The following is a 26,272-nucleotide window of genomic DNA, read 5'->3' as shown; positions in this document are numbered from 1 at the left end:
GGCTCAGATGGTAAAGCATCTGCCTACAACGCGGGAGACCTGGGTTCGATCCTTGGGTTGGGAAGATCTCCTGGAGAAGGAAATGGCAACCCACTCCAGTATTCTTGCCTGGAAAATCCCATGGATGGAGGAACCTGGTAGGCTACAGTCCATGGGGTCGCAAAGAGTCGGACACAACTGAGTGACATTTACTTTAACGCTTCCCTGGTGGCTCAGACGGTAAAGCGCCTGCCTACAATGTGGGAGACCTGGGTTTGATCCCTGGTTTGGGAGATCCTCTGGAGAAGGAAATGGCAACCCACTCCAGTACTCTTGCCTGGAAAATCCCATGGACGGAGGAGCCTGGTAGGCTACAGTCTATGGGGTCGCGAAGAGTTGGACACGACTGAGCGACTTCACTTTATCTCTTACAAGAACCCAAGAGGAAGGTGGGACAGGTTGGCACAAGGAAATTATGGCTCAGATAAGTTAACCTGTTTTTCCCCGAGAGCACCAACACACTGGTAGAACCTAAACTACCTGGCAGCAACTGCAGTCCTCTTTCCATGGTTCAGTTCATTCTCTCAACATGTCCGACTCTGACCCCATGGACTGCAGAACGCCAGGCCTCCCTCTCCATCACCAACTCCCAGAGTTTACTCAAATTCATGTCCATTGAGTCAGTGATGCCATCCAACCATCCCATCCTCTGTCAACCCCTTCTCATCCTGCCTTCAATCTTTCCCAGCATCAAAGTCTTACCAGTGAGTCAGCTCTTCATATCAGGTAGCCAGAGAATTGGAGTTTCAGCTTCAGCATCACTCCTTCCAATGGATATTCAGGACTGATTTCCTTTAGGATTGACTTGTTTGAACTCGTTGCTGTCCAGGGACTCTCAAGAGTCTTCTCCAACACCACAGTTTAAAAGCATCAATTCAGCACTCAACTTTCTTTATAGTCCAACTCTCACATCCATATGTGACTACTAGAAAAACCATAGCTTTGACTAGAGGGACTTTTGTTGGCAAAATAATGTCTCTGCTTTTTAATATGCTGTCTAGGTTGGTCGGAGCTTTTCTTCCAAGGAGCAAGTGTCTTTTAATTTCATGGCATCAGTCACCATCTGCAGTGATTTTGGAGCCCAAAAAAATAAAGTCTGTCACTGTTTCCACTGTTTTCCCATCTATTTGCCCTGAAGTGATGGGACCAGATGCCATGATCTTTGTTTTTTCAATGTTGAGTTTTAAGCCAACTTTTTCACTCTTCTCTTTCACTTTCATCAAGAGGCTCATTAGTTATTTACTTTCTGCCATAAAGGTGGTGTCATCTACATATCTAAGGTTATTGATATTTCTCCTGGCAGTCTTGATTCCAGCTTGTCCTTCATCCAGTCAGGTATTTTGCATGCTGTACTCTTCATATAAGTTAAATAAGCAGGGTGACAATATACAGCTTTGACATACTCCTTTCCTGATTTGGAACCAGTCCATTGTTCCATGTCCAGTTCTAACTTGCTTCTTGACCTGCATACAGATTCCTGAGGAGGCAGGTAAGGTGGTCTGGTATTCCCATCTCTTTAAGAATTTTCTGCAGTTTGTTGTGATCCATACAGTCAAAGGCTTTGGCATAGTCAATAAAGCAGAAATAGATGTTTCTTCTGGAACTCTCTTGCTTTTTCGATGATCCAGCAGATGTTGGCAATTTCACCTCTGGTCTGTCTGCCTTTTCTAAATCCAGCTTGAACACCTGGAAGTTCACAGTTCACGTACTGTTGAAGCCTGTCCTGGAGAATTTTAAGCATTGAGTACAGTTGTGCCATAGTATGAACATTCTTTGGCATTGCCTTTCTTTGGGATTAGAATGAAAACTGACCTTTTCCAGTCCTGTGGCCACTGCTGAGTTTTCCAAATTTGCTGGCATATTGAGGGCAACACTTTCACAGCATCATCTTTTAGGATTTGAAACAGCTCAACTGTAACTCCATTGTCTCCACTAGCTTTGTTCATAGTGATGCTTCCTAGGGCCCACTTCGCATTCCAGTATGTCTGGCTCTAGGGTGATCACACCATCAGGATTATCTGGGTCATGAAGATCTTTTTTGTATAGTTGTTCTGTGTATTCTTGCTACCTCTTCTCAATATCTTCTGCTTCTGTAGGTCCGTACCATTTCTGTCCTTTATTGTGGCCATCTTTGCATGAAATAAATGGTCCCTTGGTATCTCTAATTTTCTTGAAGAGATCTCTAGTCTTTCCCATTCTGTTGTTTTCCTCTATTTCTTTGCATTGATCACTTAGGAAGGCTTTCTTATCTCTCTTTGCTATTCTTTGGAACTCTGCATTCAGATGGATATACCTTACCTTTTTTTCCTTTGCCTTTTGCTTCTCTTCTCAGCTATTTGTAAGGCCTCTTCAGACAACCGTTTTGCCTTATTACATTTCTTTTTCTTGGGGATGGTCTTGATTCCTGTCTCCTGTACAATGTCACGAACCTCTAACCATAGTTCTTCAGGCACTCTGTCTATCATATGTAATCCCTTGAATCTATTTCTCACTTCCACTGTATAATCATAAGAGTCAATATCTAGTATGGTATTTTGTGGAATAATGTGTCACCCTTCATGCAAGCTCAGAGAGCCTTGACCTTCAGAAAAGTGGTTATGAGTCTACCTTTTCCTTTGCCTGTTGTCTCAAAATGGAAAAAACAAGAATACTGAATATTTAATATGAGCCTTTTCTTTTCTATATTTAGGATTAAAAGACTTTTGTAGTAATTTGTACATTGGTTACTGATTATCTTATTTACTGTCAGTGTACTTTTTACATAACAGTATGCAGCATATGCTTTGCTCTCAGATACCTCCATGTTTTGCCCACCTCCTTCCCTTCACTTCCCCACGAGAAATCATCTGTTTCGGCAAAGATTGTTATTTTTAACCAGTCAAGTAAGGTGAACAGGCATAATTGTCACCTTTTTTTGTTAGATAGTAGAGGAAAAGGTATTTGTAAACTTTTTCACCTAGAAGGAATTATTTACAGTATTCAAATGTGTCATGATACTAGTAGACTAGCTATGTGTATGTGCATACATATATACCATAAGTGTGTACATGTTACATAATGTATAACATAGAATAAGTGCGCATAATAAAATATCTAACACTAAAGCTATCCTGAATGTGGTTTATTCCCTCTTTGACATTTCAAAATGTATTTCTGAATTTTGTAACTCCTTTTGGTGGACATCAGGGCCATTATCCATTATTATCATTGCATGGTGATTAAGCATGTCCAGTTTTACAAAACTTGTGGTGAATAGAGTGATGGACATTTAGGTTTACTATTCAGTGAAGAAGACACAGTGAATGCCCTTAAGTTCTAACATGAGATTACAGGATAGAGCAGATGAAAGCATTCTCTTGGTCTGGAACTTGAAAATGTGCTGGGTTTAAGAAAGATGCTTATTGTGAATTCCCTGGCAGTTCATTAGTGAGCTTTCACTCCCAAGGGCCCAGGTTCGATCCCTGATCAGGGAACTAAGATCCCACAAGCTATGCAGTGCAGCAAAAAAAAAAAAAAAAGATACTTATTATTAAAACTGCTATTTCTATTTGCACTTATTAGCATTTACAGTTATAAAACTTACTTGTTTCAGATTTTTCTTCCTTCCTAAAATTAGACAGGAAATTTCTTTTCCCTCTGATTTTTATATTGGCATCATAGGTCTGTAGTTTTTGATTGGCATGATAAGTAGTCAGGCCTCTCAACTGACTAGGACTTGGCATTCTTATCTTTACTATTGTCATGCTTTATCTGCTGAGATAAACAGTAAAAGGACTAAACAGTCTTGCATGAGCTAGAACTCAGTTCAGTTCTAGTATGCTTATCTGTGTGGCCAGGTGTTATTTCCTTTAGATTTATATTTTTCATCTCAGCGTTGTAGTGCCTTATTGTATACACTGACCATTTATTTGACTTTCTTTGATTCTTTGTTTTCTAAAAACTGAAAACTTTTTTTTAATATCAGAAAACTGTGATAATCCATTTCAACCATTTTTTCATATATCATCTTACTGCTACTTCCAAAAAAGGAAACATTCCCTCCAGCCAGCAACTGTTCCACCTTTTCTCATCAGTAGGGCTGGCACCAGTTCAAGTTCTGTCAACACTGTTCCATCAGATAAAGCTGCTGGTAACATAAAGGGTGAGAGGGGGTGGTATGAATGCACATGATTCAAGCACCAAAGAGCAGGTTAATGCATTCTCATTGCTCCCATATTAGCCTGAGTGCCTGTGCTCTTGCTTGAAGCCTTAGAGCTGAGAGTGACACTTGCCCATGCACATATCAGCATCTGTCTGATAATAGTTGAGTCATTTGGATAAGAACTCATGTTTTTGGGTTTTCATTGACAAAATGGTTAATAATTAAGCTTTTGTACAAGATCTTTGTATAAACATCATTTTTAATAAGCTAAAAGCCTAATCAGAATATAAGCAGTATGTCTGCAATCTGTTATCATCTGTACTGTTTCACTCATTATTAACAGAACTGGATAAGCTTCACTTTTAGAACATGTTATGCATCATGGAAAGTTTCATTTCATCCAACAAAACGATGATCTTCTAAAAAGCAAGGAAAGAAGTGTCAGACAGAGTTATTCCCTATGGGCCTCTTCTCCTTGTGGAAGAAAATCTGGCATTACATGTAAAGTTTTTTTTGGATTCAGGAAAGGGCTTTGGAGAGAGCCTTATAAAGCTATCACTGTGTGCCAAGGGACAGCCCTCCTTCTGCACATTACCAGTCAACCATGCTGAATCACAGTCTAGTTACGTGATCAGTTTAGTTGTGTCGAGTCAGAAAAGATTTAATCAAGCTCTCCAGTCTCTGTATTCTGTCCATTTTGTATGGTCCTTGCCAGTTCTGCTAAGTACTCAGGGATGCACAGAGAGCTTCCGGGCAATTGCACCACCTTTCTGACGTGCTTCATCTCTTTACCCTGCTGCCCTATGCCACTTGTGAGTCTCTCAAGATTTTTTATCCTGTAAGCCTAACTTATGCTAGAGGCAGGCCTGAACAGTAGGTTAGAGGTTAGAGGAGGGGTTTTCAAACTGTAGTTGATAATTCACTTGGCGGGGGGGCGGGGGGGGGGGGGCATGAAATCAGTAGTGTGTCTTAATCAACATTTTGATTTAATGGAATGGTATGAACAAGAAAACATCAGAATGCATCACATGTAGTAAGGGTAAATAGTGTTTTATGAAATTTTTATTTTTTTCATTATAGTAACAATATGAAATTGCCTTTTTTGTGGGTAAAACAATAGAATACCAGTGATTTCATATGGTTCAGCCTTATACATACAGTTTTATATGTTAGTTATGTATACCAAACATGTGTGTAGAATTAAGGTGAAAAACTTATTTCCTGTGCTAAGTCACAGTCTAAAAAGTTCATCATCAGTGCATTAGACTAAATGTCTAATAGTGCTGTGCTAAACCAGGAAAAAGAAAACCCCACAAAATTCTTTCCCCCTGTTCTAAAATAGCTAACCTCTGCTGGGTAGAATAAGACTATTCATGAGAAACAGATATTTTATAATTAATAGACAATTTAATAATTAATAGTCATAATTAAACAGTATTCACAATTAATAGACATTTCAAGTGCTAAATTTGGTGTACAGATGAGCTGGTTTTAGAAAAGGCAGAGGAACCAGAGATCAAATTGCCAATATCCACTGGATCATCGAAAAAGCAAGAGAATTCCAGAAAAACATCTATTTCTGCTTTATTGACTATGCCAAAGCCTTGACTGTGTGGATCACAATAAACTGTGGAAAATTCTGAAAGAGATGGGAATACCAGACCACTTGACCTGTCTCTTGAGAAACCTGTATGCAGGTCAGGAAGCAACAGTTAGAACTGGACATGAAACAACAGCCTGGTTCCAAATAGGAAAAGGAGTCCGTCAAGGCTGTATATTGTCACCCTGCTTGTTTAACTTATATGCAGAGTACATCATGAGAAACGCTGGGCTGCAAGAAGCACAAGCTGGAATCAAGATTGCCAGGAGACATATAAATAACCTCAGATATGCAGATGACACCACCCTTATGGCAGAAAGTGAAGAGGAATTAAAAAGCCTCTTGATGAAAGTGAAAGAGGAGAGTGAAAATGTTGGCTTAAAGCTCAACATTCAGAAAACTAAGATCATGGCATCTAGTCCCATCACTTCATGGGAAATAGATGGGGAAACAGTGGAAACAGTGTCAGACTTTATTTTGGGGGGCTCCAAAATCACTGCAGATGGTGATGCAGCCATGAAATTAAAAGACGCTTACTCCTTGGAAGGAAAGTTATGACCAACCTAAATAGCATATTCAAAAGCAGAGACATTACTTTGCCAACAGAGGTCTGTCTAGTCAAGGCTATGGTTTTTCCTGTGGTCATGTATGGATGTGAGAGTTGGACTGTGAAGAAAGCTGAGCGCCGAAGAATCGATGCTTTTGAACTGTGGTGTTGGAGAAGACTCTTGAGAGTCCCCTTGGACTGCAAGGAGATCCAACCAGTCCATTCTAAAGGAGATCAGTCCTGGGTGTTCGTTGGAAGGACTGATGTTGAAGCTGAAACTCCAGTACTTTGGCCACCTCGTGTGAAGTGTTGACTCATTGGAAAAGACCCTGATGGTGGAAAGGATTGGGGGCAGGAGGAGAAGGGGACGACAGGGGATGAGATGGCTGGATGGCATCACCAACTCGATGGATGTGAGTTTGGGTAACTCCGGGAGTTGGTGATGGACAGGGAGGCCTAGCGTGCTGCAGTTCATGGTGTTGCAGAGAGTCGGACACGACTTAGCGACTGAACTGAACTATAAAATTTAGAGGCATTCAGAATAGTGAGAAATACTAAAATCAAGAAAAGTTTCCTCGTTGAGAGAGAAAGGAAGAAATGGGTCTAACTGGACAAAAGGGCACATTCTTATAACATGTTTAATCTCTGTAACACAAGTTAAGTAGTTTAGTTTGATAATTTACGGAACCTTGAAGAAACATGAAGTAACCTCTATCAGAGAGAAATCATGAATAATATATAATTTTGATGCAATAAGATCAAAAAACAGTGTCACTTTGAAAACCCCTAACTTTAATGTGATCAACTCACTTTAGAGCTGATGGTACCTTACAAAATCACTTTAATTTTACCTACTGGGTGTTTTGGTTTCTTTTTAAGATTTGATTTTTCTTTTAAGAAATTTGGGAAATGTAGAATTATAACTTCAGGGAAACTCTATTTTACTTAGCAAATAAACAAATTAAGATTTCTGAAAATGAATATGAAATCTATGACCTCAAGGATAATGATTTTAGAAACTGTTTTATTGTCTAGATACCTAGAGGTATTTTTAGAAAAAAAAAAAAAAACAGCATTTATCATGTGTCAATGAGGGATTAGTGTTTGCCTTTTTTTTCCTAAATGAAAAGAATTAGATTTAGATCTCAAAATACTGCCATATCCTCAAAACAAATCTGTTTTTGTACATTTCTCTTGCAAATTCCACCTCTTTTACTGCAGGTTTTAAGTCCACACCTTATGTCCTACCCTGACCATTTTAGCCACGATTTTTTCTGTTGGGCTATTTTAACAACCTGCTAACAGGCTGCCAACAGATCTCTGTTGCTAATCTCAGATCCTGCCAATACATTCTGTGTGGCTTTCTTAAACACAAACTTGATCATGTGTCAATCCCCTTCATAAAATTCTTTAATGGCATCTCATTTCCTACAGGATGAAATCCTTTGCATCCCATACAAGGCCCCACATGGACTAAACTTTGCCTGCCACACTAGTCTCATCTCTCACTGTGGATTCTGTGCTCCACACAGGCTTAATGTTTCTGCAAAGCAACCTATTTTCCATCCAGCTTCCTCTTCCTGAAATGATTTCTATTTGTAATGGATATTGCCTCCATACCCAAGTTGTTATTTCAGACCATTTCTCTAAGATGCCTTTTCTGATGTCTCCTTCATCACTTCCAGTGGTCCTCAAACTTTTCTGCACATTAGAAGCACCTGAAAATTCTAAAGCTCAGGAAGGGAGACCCAGTTTCAGTTTTTTTTTAAACTCCGCAGGTGTCTGATCAAGATGGTTTAAATATTCCTCCATATCTTCCTATAGTTTATTCTATTATTTTATTTATACTTTTAATTCTTTAAGCCACCTTAAAATTATTTTAATCTGTGATATACAGTGAGGATATAGAGTTTGTAGTTTTAACAGATGAAAGAGAGAGACTACCAGTTACCAGTATAGCATTTTTTCATAAATCTCTTCAAACATCACTGTAATTTTAGAACAGTTTCATCATGTCAAAAAGAAGATATATTCTTTACTGGCGACTGCAACAACCTCAGCCTCCCCTCCCCCAAGCCTAGACAACCACTAATCTACTTTCTGTCTTTATAGACTTCTCTGTTAAAGATATTTCATATGAATGGAGTCATATAATATGTGGCTTTTTGTGACTGGTTTCTTTCACTTATCATGTTTTCAAGGTTCATCTATATTGTGAGACATATCAACTAACTCATTCCTCTTTATGGTTTCAACTTTATGGCTAATCCACATTTTATTAATTTGTCAACTGAATGGACATTTTGGTCACTTATGAAGTATGAACATTTCCAATATATATGTTTTTAAAGTGTGTTTACGACTCACGCAAGTGCTACTGCATATTCATTCAGTAAGTACTGTATATAACATATACCAAAATGTCTTAAAGATAGAATGAAATATAAACAGCATTCTTACTTTTTTTTTTTCACCTCTCAGTGAGTCATTTGTATTCTGGAAACCTCTCACTTTTACAGATTTTTGAGGCTACTAGATCAAGTGGGTAAATTAGCTGAATAACAGTGTTTTAGATAGAAGATACAGTGCATGCAAATACATGGAAATAAGAGAAAATATGGCACCTTTTCTTGTTTTGGAAGTTGTGTGTCTGAAATATAAAGTGGAAAGGAATTTTTAGGCAGTCATTTTTATCTTGTCCCTCACTATGATAGTTTAATGCTTAGTGAGAGTAGAATATCTATACTCGTCTTCTTTCTCTCTCTCTCTACACAGAAACACATATATATGTGTGTGTATATATATGACACATATGTACATATGTATGCATATATGTGACACATATATACATATGTATATGTGTATATACATGAGGGCTTCCCAGGTGACTCAGTGGTAAAGAATCTGCCTGCCCAAAGCAAGAGACACAGGAGACATAGGTTCCATCCCTGGGTTGGGAAGATCCCCTGGAGAAGGAAATGGCAACCCACTCCAGTATTCTTGTCTGGCAGATCCCATGGACAGAGGAGCCTGATGGGCTACGTCCATGGGGTCTCAAAGAATCAGACACAACTTAGTGACTGAGCACCTATATAATATATATATGTATGTGTATATATATATATAATATGAACAGCTAAGAAGGAATATTAAATAGAATTTTATCCTATAAATGTCTATAATTTTTGTAAATTTATAGTTTTATTATTACAGTTGACCCTAGAATAACAAGGGTTTAAACTGTACAGTTCCATTTATTCATGATTTTTTCAGTGGCTGCATCCAGCATGTGACTGGTTGAATCTGTACAGGTGGAACCACGGATATGGAGGACCAACTATAAAGTCGTACTCAGAATTTTAACTGTTGGGGGATTGGCACTCCTAACTGCCCACACTGTTCAAGGGTCAAGTTTACTATTTGGCAGTATATGTTAGACGCTGTAGAATACTTTCTAGAATACTTTCCAGAAACCCCCTTGTAGTTTGGACTTTTTTCAGATAACTCCAACTAAGAATTAGCGGCATTAAGTTCCTACTTAACCACTCTTTTCTGGTTCATTTCTAAACATCTTGGTTGTAGTATTTTCTGTGATTTAAGGAGACAGACTGAGTCTGCTACAAGAAGACAGCATCAAAAATAAGTCCTCTGTACTTTCTCTTCCACAAAACCCATGGAGACGCCCCTTACACTTTCATTTCATATTGTGCTGAGTTCAAAATTAAGCAAATATATAAGAAAAATTATGTGTGTTCTTACCAATTTGGCTGTGGTTGAAAAGAAAATGGTTGTAATATTTATCCTACTACAGCCAAAGACTTTCCTAGTCTGTGGTATCTTGTGAAGATTCTGGGCAGACTACTGGGATAGAATCCAATCAACTTAATTTCTCAGAAATATTTCTCAAGATTAGCTTGTTTATTTTTCTATTATTCACACTCTCATTTTTCTAGGTATTTTAACAAGCATACCGCAGTAATTAATTTACTACCTTATATACTCTTAAGCCAATAGTAATTAATACTGAGTTTACCATCTAATAAAATAGAGACAAAGCATTTGTGAGGTTGACTCAAGCCTTTACTTCAGTGAGTGACAAACTGGGAATAGAATGTAAAGTTGCTAACTCAAAATATTGAACCCAGTCCATTCAGTGTGTTGGCTTTCTTTTGTGACTAAGCCAGAGATTTTTTAAAAATTAATCAGTGAGAATGTGTCTGTAATTATGTTCTAATCCAAAATAAGAGGGTGAGAAATTTTCCACTTCACCAAGAAAAAAAGTGTAAGATTGCTTTGGTAACGATTTCAGTTTATGAAATTAATCAGACAAACAAACCAAAATAATCCTTATTCATTAAAGGATTAATTAATACCATTTGAAAACTTAGGTACTTTCTAAATCATTTTATTTCCTCCATTAAATATGTTTTTATACTGTAGAGTTCAGAGACTAACTTTGGTTGATAAACTACCTTGATGAGTGTTATATGTCCTAGGTTTCCTGATTGTTTTTTGACTGTGGGTACCATATAAGAATTGTTCAGCGACACCAAGCCTAAGAGAGCACCTGATTACAGCTCTCCATGGTTTGAGACAAAGAAGACTGGCTTTTCAGCCTACTCTGCTTTGACACACTACCATTTCCCACTCTCAATTATTTTCTTTAAGAATCTACTTTCCGCTGAAATATGACTTTCCTTTTTTTAAAAATTTATTCATTAGAACAATATTTGTCAAATGCCTGAAAACATACAGGCACTGTTTTAGGCTCTAGACATAAATCGGCAAGTAAAGCAGAAAAGTCACTGCCCTCAGTGAACTCACAGGTTGGATCTGACTTTGGTGCCCTTTTCAGTTTGAGCTCACCAACATTTACTCATCACATACTTTTTCAGTTTTCTGCTTTTTCCAAAATGGTAGGTTTCCAAATGTAATGCCCTCATCTTTCTAGTGGCAGCTTCTTCCCTATTATATTTAAATGAGTTATTATGCACAAAGCACTTAAAATAAGTGGCACATGGAAAGCCCTATTTGTGTAAGTGTCAGCTACAGGTCAGAGTTGTAGTTTCTCCAGTAGTCATGTACAGATGTGTGAGTTGGACCATAAAGAAGGCTGAGTGCCAAAGAATTGATAGTTTTGAACTGTGGTGTTAGAGAAGACTCTTGAGAGTCCTTTCAACTCTCAAACCAGTTGGAGAGTTGAAACTGATCTCAGCTGAAAACCAGTCAATCCTAAAGGAAATCAACCCTCAGTATTCATTGGAAGGACTGATGCTAAAGCTGAAGCTCCATTGCTTTGGCCACCTGATGCAAAGAGCAATAATCCAAAACCAAGGATTATTTTGGTTTGTTTGTCTGATTAATTTCATAAACTGAAATCGTTACCAAAGCAATCTTACACTTTTTTTCTTGGTGAAGTGGAAAATTTCTCACCCTGAAATTTTCAAAAGACCCTGATGCTAGGTCTTTTGAAAGATTGAGGGCAGGAGGAGAAGGGGACGGCAGAGGATGAGATGGTTAGATAGCATCACTGACTCAATAGACATGAATTTAGACAAACTCCAGGAAATAGTGAAAGACAGGGAAGTCTGGAGTGCTGCAGTTCATGGGGTTGCAAGGAGTCGGACGCGGCTTAGGGACTGAACAACAAAACAGATTGAATATAGGAGTTGTTCAGAAGGTAGGAGTAGTGAAGCATTTTCCATCCTATCAGCATGCCAGCAGATACTGCTTATTCTTAAGCAAATTCAGGGTTGTGGGTAAACCTCATAACAAGAATACTACCTGAACATTTAAATTTATAAAAATATAAATTGTTCTGATAATGCACATCACAAGGATTCTCTACATTTCTTCCAATTGTAAGTTTTATTGGTGCTTTAAAAAGATGATTTAATATACAAAAATATTTTTAGTCAAACAAGTATGTTAATAGAATGAAAAATGTTATATCTATTCCTTGCTTCTTCAACTGAGATTTAGTCATTTGAGGGGAACCATAACTATAAAGTAGCTTATAGGCATAAAATGTGGTATTCTGTATTCTCTGCCAAATAATAATACCTCATATTTATATAACGTGAATAGTTTAAAAATCCTGTCACATGCCTCATTACACTTAGTTCTATAACAGTCCTGAGAAGTAGATTAAACAAGTATTGTGTCCGTTTTGCAAATGAAGAAACCAGTATTAAAGATAGTTAGTAGTCACCCTAACTTAAAGGGTAGATTTGAGGAGTCAGATCTTCTGTCCAATATTGTTTCCACTATAAAACTGCAAAGCATTGTTTCCTTTTAAAATGAAACAAAAGAAGCCACAAGCAATATGACCTGTTAGCTTGAAGCCAGAATCAGCAGACAGAGGACTGGCCTATAATTTCCAGCATTACCACTAAGATTGAATAAAATGACCCCCGTCCAACTCACCCTCTAACCCCAGATTCCAGAAAGCATATTTGGACAGTCAACTTCAGGTAAAGCATAATTTGATCATCTTTTTTTCTACTCTCACTTCATTAAATGTACCTTGTTAGAACTATCATTAAAGATGGGGGTTAGGAAGAACAGATAAAATCTGAACCAGATTACAGAACAGTCTAGGCAGGTAAAAAAAAAATCTGAGACACTGAAGAGAGCCAGAAATCCCGAGTATGGTCCTTTCAAATAATGGCACATATTTTCACATTTAAATTAAATTATTCTGATAGATGTGGAAAATGTATTTTTCCGGGATATTTTTCAAAGTTTCTTCCTAAAATAATTAGGGAAAAATCCTATAAGATTTGGGGAGTCAGTTTCTCTTTGTCTCTTTCTCTTACCCACTTGCCGTTGCTCTCTTCATCCCTGAATTTGGGAAATGCATTGTTTTCCTTGATTTAGGGAAGTGTGGATGTCAGGAAACTTGGAATTGTAATTGTATCAACTAACTCAAACTAGTACTATAATAAGGAAATGCCTTTTAAAAAGCTTCTTAGAAATGAGTTCTAACAACTTAACAACCTAGGGTGGTTTGGCACACTTCATTACATTTTCTAAAAGGGTCAAAAACACTTGTGACCAGCCGGTATAAATTGTGGCTTTCTCCTTGTGTCCCCTGAGGGAGTTCAAACTCCTTTCGTGATCAGATTTTTAACTTATTTTCTTTATGCCCCATTTTATTTACCCATTCTTCATTTTCCCAGAATATTACTCCTCTTCCTCATGTATACCTTGCACCATGCTGCTTTCGTGCTTTGGCTGTGTTGTCTTTGCTACCTGCTGAGGTTAAATCTTATTACTCCTTTAAGGCCCAGGTCTGCTTCCACTTCCACCACCCAATTTTTCCCTCCTCTGCATAAATTTCATAATTACTTTATCAGGACCTCTCATATGTCATTTGCACCATCGCATAGTTGAAGAGTATGTCTTATCCATTTTCCAGCCTACAAGCTCTACAACATCACAACTGTCTGCTTTTCCCTCGCTCTCATGTGTAACAGTGCCCCCACCGTAACGGTCTGCCATATAACAGGCTAGCAAAAGCGTGGACCTTGAAGTCTAAGAGCCCTGATTTCAAATTCTTGCTCTATCATTTATTAGCCATATAACCATGGGCAAATTACTTAAACTCTCTGAACCTCTGTTTCTTCATATTTAAACTCTCTGAACCTCTGTTTCTTCATATTTAAACTCTCTGAACCTCTGTTTCTTTATACTTCAGCAGAAGTATGAGATGATCATACTCCTGTTGTTACAGCATAAATTTAAGTGAGAAAGCAGGCACAGAGTTATGAGTATCTCAGACAAGCTAGATCCTAAAAAGTGGAGATGGTGCTGGTGGTAGTCATGCTTATATTTTAGCAGCCACTTTATTGTTTGTTTCCTCAGCCACATAGAGGACAGGAAGAAGACTCTGTCATACCACACATGAAATGATTTAAGGGCTATTTTGAACCAGTTTAGAAACTCTCATAATTAACTTGAAGAAAAGTACTTCATGAGTTTACTCCAAAATAATAGAATCCTCCTTTAAGTACTGTTAGCAATTATGTTATTCTGCACAGTTGAATTTGCTAGGGTAGTCATAGCCTCAGGAGATTTTAGATAGCAGTTATTTCTTTAGTATCCTCCTTGAGATCCAACAAGTCCATTCTGAAGGAGATCAGCCCTGGGATTTCGTTGGTAGGAATGATGCTAAAGCTGAAACTCCAGTACTTTGGCCACCTCATGCAAAGAGTTGACTCATTGGAAAAGACTCTGATGCTGGGAGGGATTGGGGGCAGGAGGAAAAGGGGACGACAGAGGATGAGATGGCTGGATGGCATCACCAACTCAACGGACGTGAGTTTGAGTGAACTCCAGGAGTTGGTGATGGACAGGGAGGCCTGGCGAACTGCGATTCATGGGGTTGCAAAGAGTCAGACATGACTGAGCGACTGAACTGAACTGAACTGATTGACTTTATGAAATCTTTTTATTTTTAAATATTCAGGGGTTTTTTTCCTTATTGATACAACACAGAATATGTATTAATAATTTGTAAGTTCCACATTCAGAATAACAGGGCAACATAGGGATGTTGTCAAAATGCCCATCAAATTACAAGAATTGTGTGTTGTACCATCTGGAGAAGTACAAAGTATGTTCTGTTGAGGGGTCTGGAGGCAACATCAGTCAACCATGTGCTAGTCCTGAGGTCCATATGAGGCAGAATAAGGTAAAAGCGAACAGGAGGACAGGCTATAGCCAACAGGTGGGAAGCTGGAGCCCCCAGAAGAGTAGTCATTTATGCCTATCAGTAATTCTCAGTAACTATTTATATATTGTATTTGTTTCTTGTGATCATTATTAATAAGAATGGAGAAGCATCTGATGAAAAGCTTATCAGATAGTCATATAATTTAAAACTTTTATTAGTAAAATATAAGACAATTAAGCCTAATTGAAATCAGTTTAACGTTTAGGGTTCAGAACCTGTCTTTGCCAATCTATGTTCTCTTATCTCTTAATTTACTAGATAAGTTCATTTAACTTTACTTGAATTGATTTTTAGTATATGTGTTGTTGTCATTAATTACTAGATAAGTTCATTTAACTTTACTTGAATTGATTTTTAGTATATGTGTTGTTGTCATTAATTTATGTGTTGTATAAGTTATTTCCAACATGCCTGCTACTTGAATTATAGACTCGACAATCAATATACTCTCTCTAAAAAAAAGAGACAAAATTTCGTATTTGGAAAGGAGTGAAACTTAAGCTTCCCACTCCAGTATTCTTGGGCTTTCCTGGTGGCTTAGATGGTAAAGAATCCACCTGCATATGGGAGACCTGGGTTCTACCCCTGGGTTGGGAAGATCCCCTGAAAGAGGGCACGGCAACCCACTCCAGTATTCTTGCCTGGAGAATCCCCATGGACGGAAGAGCCTGGTGGACTTCAGTCCATGGGATCGCAAAGAGTCAGACACAACTGAGTGACTAAACATACATGAGACTTTAAAAAACAAGTTTTTAAATTACTAAGAGTAGACTATATTTTGGGATTAAAAATTCCAGGAAGTTTCAAAAAGCAAAACATGAATTTTCTGTATACCAACTATTTACAATAGCATTTACATTGTACTAATTTTTGTAAGAACCTGCTTGCCAATGCAGGAGACGTTAGAGATGCATGTTTCGTTCAATCCTTGGGTCAGGAAGATCCCCTGGAGAAGGGAATGGCAACCCACTCCAGTATTCTTGCCTGGAGAATCCCACAGACAGAAGAGCATGGCAGGGTATAGTCTGTGGAGTTGCAAAGAGTCAGACACGATTGAAGCAACTTAGCACACAAAATGGTTTAGGTAATCTAGGAGAAGGCAATGGCACCCCACTCCAGTACTCTTGCCTGGAAAATCCCATGGGCGGAGGAGCCTGGTAGGCTGCAGTCCGTGGGGTTACTAAGAGTCGAACATGACTGAGCAACTTCACTTTCACTTTTCACTTTCATGCATTGGAGAAGGAAATGGCAACCCACTCTAGTGTTCTTGCCTGGAGAATCCCAGGGACGAGGGAGCCTGGTGGGCTGCCTTCTGTGGGGTCGCACAGAGTCAGACACGACTAAAGCAACTTAGCAGCAGTAGCAGCAGCAGAGATAATTTAAAGGTTATGGGAGGATGTGCATATTTATATGCAAATACTATATCATTTTATATAAGGAACTTGAGCATCCTTGGATTTTACTCTGGATGTTGAGGGTCCTGGAACCAGTTCCCCACAGATACTGAGGACAGCTGTATATAATTGAAAGTGGTTATTAGACTATAATGAAATATATCTGCAGTGATTATGCGCTACAAAAAAAAGTACACATGGCAATGTGTAGAGAGAGGAAACAGCATTGGGTTATCAGAAAATCTGGTTTCTGATATTCTCAGCTTAGCACAGCCATTTAACCTCTCTGAACCTCAGTTTTCCCATCTGTAAAATAAGCAATTTATTACTGTTTAAATTCTTAGTGTTGATATTTTGTGTTGTGATTCTGCACATATTCCTTTTTTACTAAATTTAAAAATTAAGATTTAATAGCTAGTAGAACATGAACACGGAGAAGACAATGGCACCCCACTCCAATACTCTTGCCTGGAAAATCCTATGGATGGAGGAGCCTGGTAGGCTGCAGTCCATGGGGTCGCTAAGAGTCGGGCACGACTAAGCGACTTCCCTTTCACTTTTCACTTTCATGCATTGGAGAAGGAAATGGCAACCCACTCCAGTGTTCTTGCCCAGGGACGGGGGAGCCTTGTAGGCTGCTGTCTCTGGGGTCGCACAGTCAGACATGACTGAAGCGACTTAGCAGCAGCAGCAGCAGAACATGAACATACAGACCCCTAGATATGAACTGTCATATGTTCACTAGTCACCCCTTCTGGAAGTGCCTAAATGGGGGAAAAAAGTAATATATATATATTTATTTATATAGTTATATTCCAAATGAAAATATAAAATACAATCTGAAAATGTGGATAAATTTAACTGTATTATAATGTGTTGCCTTTATATTTCTTAAATCATCTAATAGAAAAGCACACAGGAAGGTAGTCTATATTACTTTGGAGAATTATTTTAAGCTCCAAAATAACATGATGAAATGAGGCTAGTATGAACAACAGAAAGAAAAATGTTTTACATTTGTGTAGATGTAGACAATTCCACTTAACATTCAATGTTGAGGCATACCTCAATGTGTAGTATTCAATATTCAAGCGTATTATTTCACATAGTACCTAAATTATTTAATCACTTTTGAGTAATTTTCCTGAAGTTCTAGAGGCTTATTTTGACCACCAGATGGAGCCAGCATTGTTTGATTTGTAAAATTTAAAATATACTGAAAATAAAAATTGATTAAATGAAATTAATAAGTTGTAGATTTCTTATTTCGGCACATAGTACAGAAAAAAGTAAACATTTAGCCCATTCTTTCCCTAAATTTCTGCCTAGTCTTCATAAATGTAGATACCTCCATTAAATAATATCTTTATTGTGAATTAGTTTTTATATTAGCAGTTTCATTGGATAAACCAGTTTTCTTATCACCTTTTAAAGATATCATCTAAGCACTTTCAGTTATCTTTAAAACAAAATTAGTACAATAAATAAATATTGTGGATTATAATTATGGCTATATTACACATAAGCTCTCATTTTAATGTCACAGAATATTCCCAATGTTATCATTTCTATAGTGGATTTTCTTAATAAAACAAACCAAAAAAAAAACAGGCATTTTGACTGAGGTGGAAGATATGCCGTTTATCCCCACTAGCTCCTCAAGGAGATGGTATAAAGCTTCAGTGATTGGCTGTAGCTCTTACAGAGATTCTACCCAGAAAGCTCAATGCTCAAGGGCTTCATGAGGGATAACTGCCTTCAGGTTGACTTCTACTCCTCTCACCTCGTTTAATAAGCATAAAAATTATCTAATTCCTTACAACTCAACTTAATTAGGCAGCTATCTATTGAAAAAATGTTTGTTCACTAGGGGCCCAAACCCTCAAGGAGCCATTCCATCCAGCAAGAGCTACAAGGTAACCATGGACACTGTTGTAATTTAAGATCTAAAAATGAGCACATTTTGTTTATTTGTCCATTCAGCTTCTATCTATTGAATACATACTATATGCAAGGAATATACTAGCCCACAAACAGGGCACTGTCCCTAACATTTGAGTTTATAGCTGAAGGGGCAGTACAAAGAGACAGTTATGATATAGTTAAGTGAGGAGCTAGAAAGTATTTAAAAATTCAAATGAGGGAAATATAAGATTAATTAAGGGGAATCAAGAAAAGCCATAAAGGACTCTTTCTAGATGGAAATTATTTTCATTAACCCACTGTTTGGCATATCACTGTTCCTATTTATTATGGTCCAGGAGGAATTCAAGACCAAATTTTTTGGTAGGACTTTATATTTCATCAGGACACTTCCAGTATGGTGACATGATGCCTTTTTGTGTCAAAGTGGAATATCTTCTTCTAAGTTTTTTTGTTTCACACATGAAGGAAAAAATAACCACGCTGGTTAAGAGATTGTACTTTAGAGCTGGACTGCCTGGTTTTTATTCCCATGATTATAATCGCCAATTATAACCCAGTCAGCAGAATAGGTTAATAATATCTTGTTTATGAGGATTAAACAAGTAATTCAAGGAACCAGTATCTGGCACTTAGTGAGCACTTGAAATGTTAGCTATCATGTTATTTATTATTTTCCTTTTTTTGCATCATGTTAGCTATTTTCAAGTCTGGTGCTTTTCCTAGAATTAATTTCAGGTATATATAAAATTTGATAAAAACATACTTTGTAGCTTCCAGTATGATGAGATACAATTAGATGTTAGTAACTTTGGTATTTTTCCATATTCATATTCATTAAAGTCTGTCCCTTTTCTTTTCAGATGTTGTTTACTATTATCACTAACATATCACCTTTATTTATATAAAAAATATATAAATATATTTATATTTTATATAAAAATTTCCTTGAAACAGTGGGCCTGGATCTGTTTAAAAATCATGTGCATGCTTAGTCATGACCAACTCTTTGCAGCCCACTAGGCTCCTTTGTCCATGGAGTTTTCCAGGCAAGTATACTGGAGTGGGTTTCCATTTCCTTCTTCAAGGGATCCTCGTGATTCAGGAATTGAACTTGCGTCTACTATGTCTGCTGCATTGCAGGCACTGCAGGATGGCTCATTACCCATTGAGCCATCGGGGAATTCTATTTAAAATCATAAGTAACTTTATTAACAGTTTCTGGCACATAATAATCACTTAATAAACTTTTTTTTTAATGAAAGAGTATGCACCTACTTGAAGCTTTCAGCTGCCTGAGCTCTAGTACTGAGACAGTAGAAGGTATAAGCCCTTTTGTCTATGAAGTGAGATTTGTAGATAGATACCATTGGTTCATTAGCTAAGTAACCAATAATTGAGTAGTCCTCACCCCTTTCTTCTCAGAACAAAATAGTTTTGTAATGAAGAGAGTCAAGTGGAACAAAGATTATGTTTCTGACTAGTTCTTAGGGAAGAGTTAAAGACATTCTTTATAACACACAGCGGGGAAAGTACAGTATTAATGTCACCAGTTCTCAGAGTCAGAACATAAGTTTTAGCCCAAGTTCAGCTTCTCATCCACATGGGACACTAGCTAAGTTCTGGTGCTCTAGTAAACTAATGCTCTAATAGTAAATTGATGGTTATAGTGTTGTTGGACATTCTTGTCACCAAACCCTTTTAAATATATTTTCTATTATTATTTTGAAGATCACTAATATGTTTAAATTTTGTTATTCTAATACTATGCAGGCTTCCCTGGAAAAGGAAATGGCAAACCACTCCAGTATTCTTGCCTGAAAAATCCCATGGATGGAGGAGCCTGGCAGGCTATAGCCCGTGGTGTAGCAAAGAGTCAGGCACAACTGAGTGACTTAACTTTCACACTTTTTTCATTCTAACACTATAGCACAGGTAATGGCTTCCCTGGTGGCTCATGCAGTAAAGAATGTGCCTGCAATGCAGGAGACCCAGGTTTAATCCTTGGGTTGGGAAGATCCCCTGGGGAAGGAAATGGCAACCCACTCCAGTATTCTTGTCTGGGAAATCCCATGGGCAGAGGAGCCTGCTGGGCTACAGTCCATGGGGTCACAAAGAGTTGGACACAACTGAGCAACTAACACAACAACAATAACATTAAGTTCAGTTAATTCGCTCAGTCATGTCCGACTCTTTGCAACCCCATGAATTGCAGCATGCCAGGCCTCCCTGTCCATCACCAACTCCCGGAGTTCACCCAAACTCCATTGAGTCAGTGATGCCATCCAGCCATCTCATCCTCTGTCATCCCCTTCTCCTCCTGCCCTCAATCCCTCCCAGCATCAGAGTCTTTTCCAATGAGTCAACTCTTCACATGAGGTGGCCAAAGTATTGGAGTTTCAGCTTCAGCATCAGTCCTTCCAATGAACACCCAGGACTGATCTCCTTTAGGATGGACTGGTTGGTTCTTCTTGCAGTCCAAGGGACTCTCAAGAGTCTTCTCCAACACCACAGTTCAAAAGCATCAATTCTTCGGCGCTCAGCTTTCTTCACAGTCCAACTCTCACATCCATACATGAACAATAGCATAGGTAAGCTTTAAACCGTCTCTTGGTGGCTAATAGTCTATCCAAGAATCAGCAACATAATACTTATAATCAGTGGCTTGATTTCTTAACTATTTTTACATATATTATGTTTACCCATTAAATTACTTTCTAGAATGAAAAGCCAGGTGTACAGCGGGAACACATTAAATTTTGTTTTCTGAACTGAACTTTTAATTGGGCACAGGATGGGATTTTAGTATCAGAGAGACTTGGGTTCAAGTTACAGCTTTAGTATATTCTAATTGTGGTCTTAACCCTGTTTCCTAATTTGTAAAATGAGTTTATAGATGCTTTTTTCATGGAGAGTCAAAGAACCTTAGCATGGTACCTAACATATAGTAGGTATTTAGTAAATGTTCTTTTTTCCCCCATTCTCTATACCTAGTTATTTAGCATACATTTTGTTGAGATTTCAGTTAATGACAAATAGTTGTCATATTGCATTATTATTTATAAATTATTCAACATATATTAACATTTTTAAGAAAGGTATTAGATGTGGAGCACTCTGTACTTAAAGAAACTGATTTTTTTCCAAGCCCCTTTTCTATTTTATTAGATAATTTTATATCACTAACATCGTCCGGTCACTTACTCAATTTTTGCTTATTCAGGGACATTCAAAGTATAAGTGAAAGTTGCTCAGTCATATTCGACTCTTTGCAACCCCATGGACTGTAGCCTGCTAGGCTCTTCTGTCCATGGAATGCTCCAAGCCAGAATACTGGAATGGATAGCCGTTCCCTTCTCCAGGGGATCTTCCCAACTGAGGGACTGAACCCAGGTCTCCCACATGGCAGGCAGATTCTTTACCATCTGAGCCACCAGGGAAGCCGTGAATGTGCTACTTTTTCTTCTGGCCACATGGACTTAGTTAAAACAGAACATCTTTCTCCAAACATATAGAAATGCTAGATAAAATATGATCCAGCCCAGTCTAAATCTTAGCTAAATATATATGGAATCTGGAAAAATGGCACTGATGAACCCATTTGCAGGGCAGGAATAGAGACACAAATATAGAAAATGGATTTCTGAACACAACATGGGAAGGAGCGAGTGAGAGAGCAGCATGGACATACATACACCACCCTGTGTGAAACTGACAGCCAGTGGGATGCTGCTGTGCGGCACAGGGAGGCAGCCCAGTGTTCTGTGATGGTGCAGAGAGTGGAATGGAGGTGGGGTGAGAGGGAGGCTCAGGAAGGCTGATTCACACTGTAAGGCAGAAACCAGTGCAACACTGTAAAGCAGTTATCCTCCAATTAAAAAATAAATACGTAGCTAAGCTTGAAAGAGACAGAGGGGGCGTTGGCGGGGGTTAGGGAAAGTGGAAGTGAGAGAGAGGGGCTAAGAAAGAAAAGAAAATTCCTAGGTACTAGAAACAAAGGGGAGGCCTAACTAGAGCATTAAATGCTCAGACTGACACAGTAGTTGCCCAGGGGGATATTGAAACCAGATGTGGGCTCTGATAGCTAGAAGCTCCGGTTTTAATATCACACTTAGAGATACAGTCTTGGATCAACAGAGGAAGGAGCTAGAAAAACTGTCCTCCTGGTCATGAAGTCCACAAAGAAGCTCATCATTTTTTCAAAACTATATATGGAAGGAAAAAAAAAAGGCTGTCATAAAAAATCAAAACTCTAAACCTCTACCAGGCACAGCTATAAAGTCTGAATGTACACTATGTGGTACAGAAATCCTAAGCCAGGAAATTAACTTGGGAGAAAATGGCTGTGCACTAATGGAACCCCTTTAATTTCCTGGTAGAAACAAATGCAGAAGCTCTCTGGAGGAATGTTGACACAATCCTGGGTGTCAGGGATTCCTATGGAGCATGATGGAGACGCAGCTCTAGCTGTAGGAACACTCAAAATCAAGAATTAGAAAACACATGGAGAAACCACCACTGTGGGGAGAGAGTCAGAGCCATAACAAAGGCAACTCCCAGAAAAATCCAAAAGATAAAACATAACAAGTGTGTTTAAGATAAAGAAGTTTTTTTAAAAATTGTATAAAAATCATAATAAAAGACTTAGACCATCAAAAACAAAGTCAATTTGAAAAGGAACTAGAATATCTAGAATTTTAAAATATGATTATTAAAATCAACGACTCAGTTTATGTCTTAAAACTGATTAGATACAACTAAACAGAGAATTAGTGAACTAAAGTAGAGCTAAGGAAATTACTCAGAGTATAGTACTGAGAAATAAAAGCATGAAAAATGAATGTGCTGTGAACATTTGATCACACTATAAACAGAAGTACTTCATGCTGATATAATATGCCCCATTAGGAAATACAAGAGTTTACCATATTTTTTCACACAGTTGGGTTTGTGTAGCAGATAATCTTTGCGTTTGGCTGTGTGTACCATGTTGAAGTGTTTGAGTCACAGTTTCTATGCAGTCCAAATGGAACCTTAGGCTTAATCCTGGTATCACAGATGTATATAATGAAAGACCAGCTGATCTCACAGCTATTCTAAAGTTGTTTGTTCATTTTGGCTAGAAATCTAAAAAGGAGAAGAAACACATCTGAAAAAACAGACAGTTAAAAATCTCAGAAGACCGAGAACTAGAGAAACCATAATTACCGAGAACTAGAGAACTAAAATCTAGATAATTAACATAATTAACACCTCACAGCGTTATACTTTGTGTATGTGTGGTGATCACCTTTCTTAGCAAATTATAGGTATACAATACAGTATTATTAACTATATTTACCATCAGTTCAGTTCAGTTGCTCAGTCGTGTCCAACTCTGCGACCCCATGAATCGCAGCACGCCAGGCCTCCCTGTCCATCACCAACTCCCGGAGTTTACCCAAACTCACATCCATCGAGTCGGTGATGCCATCCAGCCATCTCATCCTCTGTCGTCCCCTTCTACTCCTGCCCCCAATCCCTCCCAGCATCAGGGTCTTTTCCAATGAGTCAACTCTTCACATGAGGTGGCCAAAGTACTGGAGTTTCGACTTCAACATCAGTCCTTCCAATGAACACCCAGGACTGATCTCCTTTAAGATAGACTGGTTGGATCTCCTTGCAGTCCAAGGGACTCTCAAGAGTCTTCTCCAGCACCACAGTTCAAAAGCAACAATTCTTCTGCACTCAGCTTTCTTCACCGTCCAACTCTCACATCCATACATGACCACAGGAAAAACCATAGCCTTGACTACACGGACCTTTGTTGGCAAAGTAATGTCTCTGCTTTTGAATATGCTATCTAGGTTGGTCATAACTTTCCTTCCAAGGAGTAAGCGTCTTTTAATTTCATGACTGCAGTCACCATCTGCAGTGATTTTGGAGCCTCAAAAAATAAAGTCTGACACTGTTTACACTGTTTCCCCATCTATTTCCATGAAGTGATGGGACCAGATGCCATGATCTTCGTTTTCTGAATGTTGAGCTTTAAACCAACTTTTTCACTCTCCTCTTTCACTTTCATCAAGAGACTTTTTAGTTCCTCTTCACTTTCTGCCATAAGGGTGGTGTCATCAGCATGTCTGAGGTTATTGTTATTTCTCCCAGCAATCTTGATTCCAGCTTGTGCTTCTTCCAGCCCAGTGTTTCTCATGATGTACTCTGCATGTAAGTTAAATAAACAGGGTGACAATATACAGCCTTGACGTACTCCTTTTCCTATTTGGAACCAGTCTGTTGTCCCATGTCCAGTTCTAACTGTTGCTTCCTGACCTGCATATCGGTTTCTCAAGAGGCAGGTCAGGTGGTCTGGTATTCCCATCTCTTTCAGAATTTTCCACAGTTTATTGTGATCCACACAGTCAAAGGCTTTGGCATAATCAATAAAGCAGAAAAAGATGTTTTTCTGGAATTCTGTTGGTTTTTCAGTAATCCAGGGGATGTTGGCAATTTGATCTCTGATTCCTCTGCCTTTTCTAAAACCAGCTTGAACATCTGGAAGTTCACGGTTCACATATTGCTGTAGCTTGGCTTGGAGAATTTTGAGCATTACTTTACTAGTGTGTGAGATGATGCTGTACCTTAAATCTCCAGAACCTTCCTATCCCACATAATTGAATCTTTGTACCCTTGACATCAAAATCATATCAGGTAACCATAAGAAGACTCCTTGTTTCTTGGTTCACACATTTTTTTTAAACTAGATAATCTCTTGAACAAAATGGCTGATTATTAATATATTACACATTAATTATGCTTCTCAAACTAGGTAACAAAGAGGCAAGCAACAAACCAAGGCTTGAGTAGAACCGTTTTTCATATTCTTGATTACAACTGGCTCATCTTGGTTTGCAAAGATGAGAAGATATAGGTTTTTTTTTCTTAAGTCACAAGTTTTCATTAATATATATAAATGTAAGTATTTTAAAATATTGGTACCTTTTTTTTTTTTTGAGGCAACACTGTTTTCTGTGAACCCAGATGTTAACTAGTCTTTGTATGGAATTTATTGCAGGATCAAATCCATTTTTTTATTCTCATTTCTAATTTAGTAAAAGTTACTTTTATCTGCTTCTGGGCAACTTTCCTGATATTTTGTTAGATATATTTATATTTTATGATGCTATTAAATTGAAGTTGTTTGTTGTTGTTTGGTTATTGTTTTAACTAGGAAGCAGAAATAGCAAGTAATTGGAAAATCAACCAATATTGAAGGATTATATCTTGTAAGGCAAAAGAACAATATGAAATGGTATTGCTGAATTTTAGGACTATCTTATTTCAAAGGTGACATAGGTGACTTTATAGTCAAATAATTACAAGTGGAGAACAACTATAATAGTGCAGTATAAAATAAAGACATTAAAATTGATTGTTTAATTAACATCAATCACTTTCTAATCTAGGAAATCATTGTGGAGCTTGTAGAGTTTATTGGTTTGTTTGTTGAGTTTTTTTTTTTTTTTAATGGAGGAAAACCAGTCCCAGGTTCTGACCTCCTCTTCAGCAGTAGACATTCACAGACTTCAATATGAATCCATACAGCCTTTTTAGTGTTTATTCTAAAACTAGTCTATTATTCCTCAGAGGAAGAAGCTGCTCCGGATGGTGCTGTTGCAGAATACAGGCGAGAAAAGCAAAAGTATGAAGCTTTGAGGAAGCAGCAGGCCAAGACGGGAACTTCCCGGGAAGACCAGGTAACTTCACAAACCAGAATCCATATGCAATTCATTGCCTTTTAATTGTATGCAGGAGTTGTTAACAGAACCTATTTTGATTATACATGAGACAAAACATTATGTCTTAAAAATGAAAAAGGATATATTAGATACGGTGAAGTGACCAGGACCTT

The 26,272-nt window shown here is 38.0% G+C and overlaps 1 protein-coding gene across 1 annotated transcript in view; it reads left to right on the top strand.

Annotated features, from left to right (window-relative positions):
• Positions 1 to 26,272, top strand: part of CWC27 (CWC27 spliceosome associated cyclophilin) — a 255,917-nt gene that overhangs the window by 188,876 nt on the left and 40,769 nt on the right. Inside the window, exon 12 of the mRNA XM_069556311.1 lies at positions 26,008 to 26,117. Within this exon, the coding sequence (XP_069412412.1) occupies positions 26,008 to 26,117 (110 nt within the window). The remainder of the gene's footprint in view (positions 1 to 26,007; positions 26,118 to 26,272) is intronic.

Source organism: Ovis canadensis, chromosome 16, assembly GCF_042477335.2.
Source record: "Ovis canadensis isolate MfBH-ARS-UI-01 breed Bighorn chromosome 16, ARS-UI_OviCan_v2, whole genome shotgun sequence".
In the NCBI taxonomy this organism is placed as follows: Eukaryota; Metazoa; Chordata; class Mammalia; order Artiodactyla; family Bovidae; genus Ovis; species Ovis canadensis.
The sequence above is the reverse complement of the archived record's forward strand: the minus strand, read 5'-3'. Positions and strand labels throughout refer to the sequence as shown.